At 40.7% G+C, this 9,363-nt stretch overlaps 1 protein-coding gene across 1 annotated transcript in view; it reads left to right on the top strand.

Annotated features, from left to right (window-relative positions):
- LOC104403027 (sucrase-isomaltase, intestinal-like) overlaps positions 1–8,929 on the top strand; it is a gene marked incomplete at both ends in the record, with an annotated part of 30,070 nt that extends 21,141 nt beyond the window's left edge. Inside the window, 4 exons of the mRNA XM_010011060.1 lie at positions 4,570–4,683; positions 4,795–4,911; positions 4,995–5,079; positions 8,812–8,929. Coding sequence (XP_010009362.1) covers positions 4,570–4,683; positions 4,795–4,911; positions 4,995–5,079; positions 8,812–8,929 — 434 coding nt within the window. The remainder of the gene's footprint in view (positions 1–4,569; positions 4,684–4,794; positions 4,912–4,994; positions 5,080–8,811) is intronic.
- Positions 8,930–9,363: the final 434 nt, after the last annotated feature.

Genomic DNA, 9,363 nt, shown 5'->3' on the forward strand with positions numbered 1-9,363 from the left:
ACAAAGAGTTTAATATGCACACATAAATAGTTGAATAGTGGAAAAAATCTATTCATAATCATTCTGGAAAGTTAGTAACTGCAATTCATGTTGCCTCATATTTACTTTTTCTTCTGAATTAATGTAAGAGATGCTTGTTTGCATGAAAATTTGTGGAAAATGTATGTTGAACCACTAACCAAAATTTATGTATGACCAAATGAATTAATTTGGACAGAATTGAAAACCAGAGTTTTCCATCTTCGCCCCCAGTTTTCCCAACAAAGTTTGCTGTTTCTCTCCAACAGGTCCCCATACATGTCCTTGTGCCAAAATTACTCTTTGTCACAGTAGCCAAGTGGGTGCTAATGGTGTCAAGGAAATCAGAGACCAATTAAATTGACATTTAAATAAAGAAATTAAGAAATTTTAGAAAAGTCCTTGACAGATGCAGAGACCTTGTTCTCCAGGGCCCCCCAGCAGCATGGTAGTAGGAGGGCTGCACTCCCCAGCACAGGTTCCTCATCTAAAAATCACATTGTCATGTAAAACAGAGGAAGTCAGAAGTGCCTCCTTGTCCTTATTTTTTATGCCACAATTTGTTGTAAAGTTTAGCATATGACTGAGAATGGACTAGTCAGCACCACAGATACCCATATCAGTGTTTTCTGTTTAGAATAGTTACAAGGTTTGCTGTTCTTTGGGCTGCTGGTGGTTTCTTTATAGTTTTGTTGAAAGTACCTGCTCTGAATTTATTATTGGCCTCATCTGCACTTTGTTGTTGTACTATAATTATATTCATTGCTAGGAATCTCAAACAAAACCACACGGCCCAAGTGATTAATTACATATTGATAATGGAAATAGCAGCTTATATGATGAGTGCTGTTAGCCAGCATTTTGTCTACAAAGATGCATTCCCATGAATGTTCCAGTTCTTTTGCAGTTGTAAACTCATGAGAAGCTCCAGGGTGCAGCAATGAAAATAGTTTCCATCAGTGGAGGTCCAAGGCACAGAGTTTAAACAATAACAGATTACTAAGCCACTCTAATGAAGAGCAACTTCAAGGCAAAAGTAGTCCAAAATTAACTGGATGCATCATTGTAAATAGTTAACAGTGATAGATGAGGACATGTGTTATCAGGACTGAGTGCTCTTTCCAACTATTAGACAGTTTAGGTTCCCTATATCATCAATACTGCTCTAAAAATTACCTAATCTCTATGGGCTCTAACATTAAGTACCACCTGCCTATTTATTGGTTTATCTCAAAAATGTTTGAAAGACATTAATACATCAGTAAAATACTATGAGTCTCGGGTAGCTCTTCCTGTACACACTTTGGCCTTTCAGTGAATCCACAGTAGTCACCTCTCTTTCATCAGAGTTAGGATGCTTCCAGTTGTTTTGTACTTGCTTCTGGGTAAGAAGCTACAGGCAAGCAGTCGCGGGTTGGTGGGTGAAGTACATTATCTTCTTAATTGTGCATCTAACTTCAACAACATTTTTGAAAGCCCTTTCAGCTTCTCAGGTGGCACATGCTAGAGCAGTGCAAGGAGGTGTTGCTAAATAAATCTAAATTCAACTGTTAGGCAGATGCAAAGAGTATAATAACAATTTTAATCCGTGCAATGAGCTAATGGGAATCCAGATAGGAAGCCCTCTTTTCTCCTTTCATTAACCCATAACCAAGAACTGTCTTCTGCTCTAGTTCTTTAGATAAGCTTGTGAAAAAGAGCAAAAACTGATTCAGTTTTCCCTTAATTTTTTAAAAGCTGATGGAAACTGTAAGTTTCACTGACAGTGAAGTTTTCCATTTTCACTTTATTACAGTTACTGATATTTTTGTCAAACTCTGACTGTTAGTGTTCCCATAAGTTGAGTCAGGAGCTGGAACAGTATAAAGGGTTTCATTCCCAAGTGACAACAAAACCATGCTAACTGCAATCAAGGCAAGTGTAATCCAGTTTGATAACAAAAGAACAATTTTCTAGTTAGAGTCCCTTTGGGTAGTGACAGTAATGAGTGAGTTCCCCAAGTGCAGCAGCACATTGCTACCTCTCTTGTGATGATTTCAGGAAATGGACTCTGATTACAGTCACTTAGTGTCATGCAGAACCTCTAGTAAATGGATTTAGGGAAGAGAGTTCAGTCCTGCTCATCTCAGACCACTCTGGTCACAAGCAAAGTGCAGATCCTGACAGCCAGCAGTACGAACAGTGGTAACCTGCCTGAGGATGGGACCCTGAACTTGGTTGTGGGATGGCTGGTTCCTCACCGTCAGGAAGTCCAGTCTCTATGCTTGCATCCAATGCTGAGAGCCCTCCATATCTATGGTCACCTTGATAGTGGCATGGACCCATTATCAGAGACTCTAAATGCAGTCCCTTAGCACTTCTCTCTCCTGATTTCTTTCAGAGGCCACCTCTATTTACAGGAAATTTTGACTAAGAGTGTCAGTACTTGGTCATCATTATAATGTTGAATAATGTGCATGCTTCAGCTGAGTCGGAACAAATATATTCTTCAGGAACAAAGAAAGAAATTCTAAAAGTAACAATGACTACAATGTAAAATTATAAACGTTATTGTTGAAGAGGAGCTTTATTGAAAGACCTTGTATACCTTCCATTAAAACACACTAAAAATAGAAACAGCTAGGAATGACGTAAGTGACAAGTCACTTTAAAGTCAATAGCAACATGCTTATGATTCAATATAATGCTTGATATCTTTAACATTTCAAATTCCACCTTTATCAGCTGTAGAGGCTAAAATTTCCAGAGATGAGTTTTTATGGATGTGCATCAAAATCCATGTTTGGGGCCAAAGGTGGAATTACATCAGTCTGGATAAGTGCTGGGTGCCCCCAAGACTAAGGGCAATCAGTTGGAGTTAAGGATGCTCAGCACCTCCTTTCCAAGAGCTGCTAACAGTCATGAACTTCCTCCCTCACAAATAACCCGTAAATGCACTGGAGGGTTTTGTTCTCTTTAGGATGATACTAAACCTGCATAATATAATAGATTTATGACTGGAATAACCTTTCAGATGAACAAAAGCAGAAGTCTGGATTAGGAGCAGCTGGTTAAGATGACCTTACAGCCTTCATGTCCCTTTAGAGACATCTTTTCCACAATTATAAGATAATTATTACAGATGGACAGTTTTCTCTTTTCCAGAGCTGAACTATTAAACAAGTTAAAAATATAATGGGCACTTACAACTCTTTATGGAGGTGATGCTGGAGCTAGATAAAGTTAAACAGAACTTTGCTTTTAAGGTAGGGATTTAGCAGGGACTTTTGTTTATGAAGCATGAAAGAATATGCTTTCTTCACCAGCACTATTAGCTATCAGAGGGCTTACAAGCAGATCAGGCAACAAATTCAAGTTTAAATGAGCTTAAGCATGCTTTTAAAGAAATTCACCATTTGGGTATTTTTTTGGTTGAAAGAAGTTTATTTTTTAGACTTCTATCACATTTTCATTGAAATTCACTTAAGTTACTGCACAAGCCTTAAGTGAATGGAAGAACTGTTTCAGCGTTTTTTTCCATTGTGTTTCATAACTGAAAGGTTTTGCCTTAAGCAGAACCTGAGGCAATTAACATTTTCGGAGAAAGAAAGCAAAGAATTCCCTTACTCTGAAATGTCTGCAGTCTTCCTCTGTTCTAACACAAAGCAGATTGCTGCTCCCAATTAGCAGCATATTGCAAAGTAAACTTATCTCCTTTTTTCCCAGTTGACTGCTGAGCAGAGTTGAATAGTATCTCTTCATTCACTGTCATTTCAAAGTATTCCTAACTTTATTACTTACTGGCATGGTGGGCCACCGTCTTTCCCAAAGGAAGATTAGTCTCCCTTTCAATGAGCTTGGTGGCTACCAATGGCCATCCTGAGGCAGAGAAGCTGGTGGTGTCAATGCCACTGGCAGAAATAGGAGATGGTGATGACCCCAAGATTGAAAGGGTCAGCAAGGATGAGCTATGGGATATAAAATCCTGCGGTCTTCACACCTGGGGAAAACGTATGACCCCACAGGCATGTGTGAGTTGAGCTGCTCTGCACCAGACTGGTATAAAACACCTTCATCTGACATCGGATCCAAAGGGAGGACTAACAAGGTCCTTTTGAGGTTGTGTCCCAGCTTCAAGCCCTTTGAGAAATTTGTTACTTCAGCACTGAGCCGCTGATGCCAAGGCAGATGGAATGAGGATTGCCTTGGAGGAAACCCAGAGGTGTCCAAGTGTGGGAATGCCCAGCGTAGCAGAGACCTTGGCAAGGGGGAAAGTAAAAAGCTAGTGCCTTTCTAAAATCATTCCAACATAAGATGTCTCATAAAGAATAAAAATGAGGGTATTTAATAATTTCACATTACTTTTGCTTTATACAACAAATACTTATGACATATCTTTAATGACTTTTCCTGAATTATTATGTGCTCTCAACTCTTATTAAATTTTAATGCTGTTTTCTTCCAATTTTATCGCAATCTGCATTGAGAACATAATCCAGATTTTTCTAACAAATGGAAAAGTAGTTGTTACCTTTGGGATTTTGATAATGGAAATGTAATCACTGTTTTCAGGACCCTTTCATAACTAAGGATGAAGAACCAGGCACTTACAGGCCTTACGACCTTGGAGAGGAAATGGGAGTCTGGGTGAACAACTCTGATGGCATAACTCCTGCTGTTGGGAAGGTTGGCTTATTAAATTGTCTCATGCATTTGGTGTAGTGCTGCTTCAAAGTGATAAAGCATCTGCGCAACAGAAATGAGAAGATAACCAAGTGTCATACCTGTGAACTCTAGGCCTTGCCCCCTGGAGATTCGGTGTTTCCTGACTACACCAACCCCAGGACAGTGGAATGGTGGACCCAGTTGTGTCTGGAGTTTAAGGATGTCCTTGACTACGATGGGATCTGGATTGTATGTCTCCTTATATTTGCCCTCCCTTCTTTTAAAAAGAGAAAATGAGGCTTTTGACATATGTCTTACTCTCTTTCTTAAAGGATATGAATGAACCATCCAATTTCTTAGAAGGCCAGTATCCTGGATGTGCTGTTAATGATATCAATAACCCTCCTTATGTCCCTAGTAAGTAAACAATCTTTTTTTATAACCCTGGATTAGCTATTTCTTAGAAAAAAAAATCCATTTTCTCATTTTCCATCTTTCCCTGCCTGCTCAGTGCATTCAGTTACACACTTGTTTAAGACTCCGTTGGCTCAGCTTTGGTGGAGTATCAAACAGAGGCCACTTTCCTCTGTCAGTGGGTCTGCCTTGTAACAGGACTAGAAGAGTGGCCTCCCCTTCTGTTCTCAACTGGTCTACATCAGAGAAAGGGCAAGATACCTATTCACAATAACAAAGCTACACAGTTATGGAAGGAGTAACCCTTCTGCCTTACCATCACCACAAATAGTCCCAGGGATGAACAGTCTCTGCCTTTTCCACAAACCATGGCAAGTAAGATGCCTTTCTCTGATTCAATATCTTTTCTTACTCTTAGGAAAGGAGTTTTCATTGCCTTACTAGAAATGGGCTTAAAAATAAGTTAAAAAATGCCCAAGCCTATGGGAGACTGATAGGAATGAGAGCACCTCTTCCAGCAACCAAGTTAATTGCATGCTCATTCTTCCCCAGGAAGCCATAAGTACTTACAATTAGTGCCAGTGGTCCTGGCAATTAATCCAGTCAACATTTCCCCAGGAAAGCCCGGCTGCCTGAGCAATGCTAATATGCAGCAGGAAGTTGATAGATAAATGAGTTACTGATGATGAAGTACTGCAAACGTCCCTCTTTTCTCTTCAGGCTGTTGTACTGTCATGTGAATTCTTCATTTTGTTTATTAAATCTCATTTCTTTTCACTCTTTTCATATCAACATAACAAAAACATGACAAAATATTATAAAAATATTGTAAATTATTGAAACCAGAGGCAGAACGTTTAATTGTGATTTGGTGTTTCCTCTCTTTCTGGGGAAACCACTGACTGTAACACTTGTATACTGGCTCTGTGGCGCTTGAGACTGACCAAAGCCTGGGAACTGATGAGAGATTTCCACCTTTGCCTTAAGTTACCTCCATTTTTGTCAATGGAACTGCAAAAAGAGGTGTGAGACTTCAGGCAAGATGGCTGAAAGAGCAGAGCTCCCTTTATCCTCATAAATAAAGGACTGAGGGATGGACCCATAAGGAGGCTTCTGAGCCATGAAACTGAGCTTTGCAACAACAAATGTTGATAGCCTGAGCCATCACAGAGGAGCCAGACCTAGAGACCTAGATATCTACATGACACGTAAGAACAGGGAGAGATGCTGAAGTCAGGTGTGTTCTGAGCCCAGTTTCTCTCTCTGACTTGCTCTTTCTTGTGCATGTATGCACCATCTTCTGCTTGTGACTCACAGTGTTAGAATCATATCGTAGAATCACAGAATGGTTTGAATTGGAAGGGACCTTAAAGATCATCTAATTTCAAACCACCTCTGCCATGGACAGGGACAAGCTTCCACAAGAGCAGGTTGCTCCAAGTCCCTGTGTCCAAGCTGGCCTTGAACACTGCCAGGGATGAGGCAGCCACAGCTTCTCTGGGCACCCTGTGCCAGTGCCTCAGCACCCTCAGAGGGTGAATTTCTTCCTAATATCTAACCTACATCTCCCCTCTTTCCGGTTAAAGCCATTTTCCCTTGTCTTATCACTACATGCCCTGGTAAGAAATCCCTCTCCAGCTTTCCTGTAGGCCCCTTTTAGATACTTGAAGACTATTATAAGGTCTCTCTGGAGACCTCCCTGGTGTTGATCTCCCTTCTGCAGGCAGGAGCCTAAGGCATTTTTCCCAAGGTATAGGAGATCTGTTTTCAAGCAGTGTTTAGATGCTTTCTTTTATATTCCACTTTATGCCAACACTGTATATGCCCTTGGCTGTCCAAGCCCTTGACTCATGCAGGTGTGAGGTGGGACCTAAGCTGCTTAGTCCAACAAGACTTTAGGACCTTTCTGGGCTTGGTAGGGTTTTGGAGGCTCACTATTCTCTTAGGTGACCAAATCTGTCAAGTCCCAGTGCCTCAGACTTTTTGGCATCGTAGCCTTCAGCCTCCTTATCTAAATTATAACCACGATTACATGTAACTGTGGTTTGAACTTCTAAAAACAGATGTCCTTCAAATCAATTTTCTATAAAACACTTTATTCTGAAGATAATATGCAGTTGTAAAATAATCAGTATTACTGAGGCAGAATACAAAATACCAGAATAAGAATAAAGCATGAAAATATGACTCATTTGGCAGCTTTTTTTTTTTTCATATCCCATTTTAACTTTATGGCGTTAATAATTAAGTGCTGCTGGGACATTAAGTGTGACTTTCCCCAGAGTCTTAGTGTCTACTTCAAAGCCATGTCAGCCAAAGTTACCTGGAAATTGCCTATAAATTAATTTATTTCTGATGCAGATCAGCCACACTGGAGTCTTTGTGTCTAAAGATCCAAACACAAGGATTCCAGCTGTGGTGGCACAGCAGAGCAGAGAGGCTAATGGAGTCTGAGGTACAGAGAAATGCACTTTGTAGTAATGAACTGCAAACATACAGTGAAGTGCGAATAGGCAGTGAGATTGCTTGCTCACAAAGTTACAATGCTGCCTGCACCTAATTAAGCATGCAAAAGAAGAATATTTGAGAATCTACCTTCTTTTTTTGAGAAGATTTTATGACATTTTCAACTCCATCTCTAGAAATTAATACATGGGATAAACCAGACATCTGACCTGTCCAATTCCTGCTAGGCATGTTCATGGAGGTTACCTGCAGAGGATGAGAATCACATTTTCTGCACCAAAAGGGCTTTGCCAGCGTCTCCTTAATATGGGATCAAAGAACAGCCAGCATCTGTGCAGCCAATTTGTGCTTCATATTGCTTCCCCTTGGCTCAGCTAAAACAGTGCTGCGCCAGCGACATCAGGGCTACCCCTGACTAATACTGAGCAAAAAGCCACCGCTGCCTGTGACCTCCTGATAGAAGGAGTTACTGGATAATCATCCGCATGTGAATATACCCATTATAATCTGTTCTTGCTCTCCTGTGCAGCCTATCAGGCCACAGCAGATGACAGCCTGTGGACTGCTGCACCTCATGATTTTTCCTCCCCTGCATACCTCTGACGCTCCCCACTCATCACTTACAATGCCATCTAGGGCCTCTGGTCCTTTTATTCTTCCTGTCTTTTAGTCTTAGATGCTTCAGGAGAAGAGAGGGGCTGGAGTTGAGTTTAGGTGTGAATTTTGCCATGGTAGGGCAGAATCGTGCTGCCTACCTGCATCTGCAACTGAGTGATACACTAACTGAGGTCTCATAATTTCACACAACCATACAAGTTGCCTGGGTGCCTGAATTTCTGGGTTTGTTTTGTTTTGTTTCTTGCAACATTTTTGCTCTTCAGTAATATTTGTCACTATGTAAAAGAATATGCAGGTGTGTTCTTAATTCAGCAACGCAGAAGGTTTTTTTCTGGCTATTACTTACTGAATACATGATATCTGTACAGAGGTTTTGAATCATCGGACATAAAACTTGCAAATAATGAGCAGTTTACTCAGTCCTCACCACCCTGAAGACATGTGCCTGTCTGCAAGCAGCTGTTCATGGCTACATGTTAACCTCTAATCAGTGCAGGTCTGACACTTCTTCAGCTTTTCCTCTTCCCAAATCCTTTGGAGTTTTCACCCCTAAATGAGTAAAAAGAGATTTGGTCTTGATCCTTGAGCTCCTTTCCAACCTGCTATTCTATGATTGATGTATGTAATTTTAGTGTTTTTTACCATTCTCAGGCGTTTCTAATCATTCCCTGGCGCAGAAGACATTGTGTCCTGACTCCAAGACCTACCTTGGGGAGCATTATAACACACACTCTCTCTTTGGCTGGTCACAGACAGCACCAACTTTCAAGTAAGTTTTGTAAGCATTTTAAGCAGATTTCAAGTGATCAAAATACGAAGCTGCTAATGATACCTGGCAAATCTGTAATAGTATCTAATAAGAAACAACCCCATGCTTCATTTTACGTTTGTCATTTAGTAAGAAGTTTCAAGAAAAGAGACTCTTCCAAGAAGGAATAAAATCTTTTCCAATTCTGCTTTTCTTAGCTAAAATAAGGATCTACTTGTAAAGCCTAACTCTTCAGCTGCTGCTTTTGTATAACTAGAGCAAGATGTTCCTGTCCTCCGTTAGAGATGCTCACGTGCAGCTGCTGCAGAAGCAGCCATGTGTGGTGTCAGGGGAATCTTTCCAGCCCTTCACTATCTGGCCCAAGCAGAGGAGTTACCATCAATCACTGCCAGCGAAGGATCTCAATGGTTGTCCTGGGTTCAGCTACAGCAGTC

The sequence above is a fragment of the Nestor notabilis genome, unplaced genomic scaffold (assembly GCF_000696875.1).
Source record: "Nestor notabilis isolate BGI_N333 unplaced genomic scaffold, ASM69687v1 scaffold13, whole genome shotgun sequence".
Classification (NCBI taxonomy): Eukaryota; Metazoa; Chordata; class Aves; order Psittaciformes; family Psittacidae; genus Nestor; species Nestor notabilis.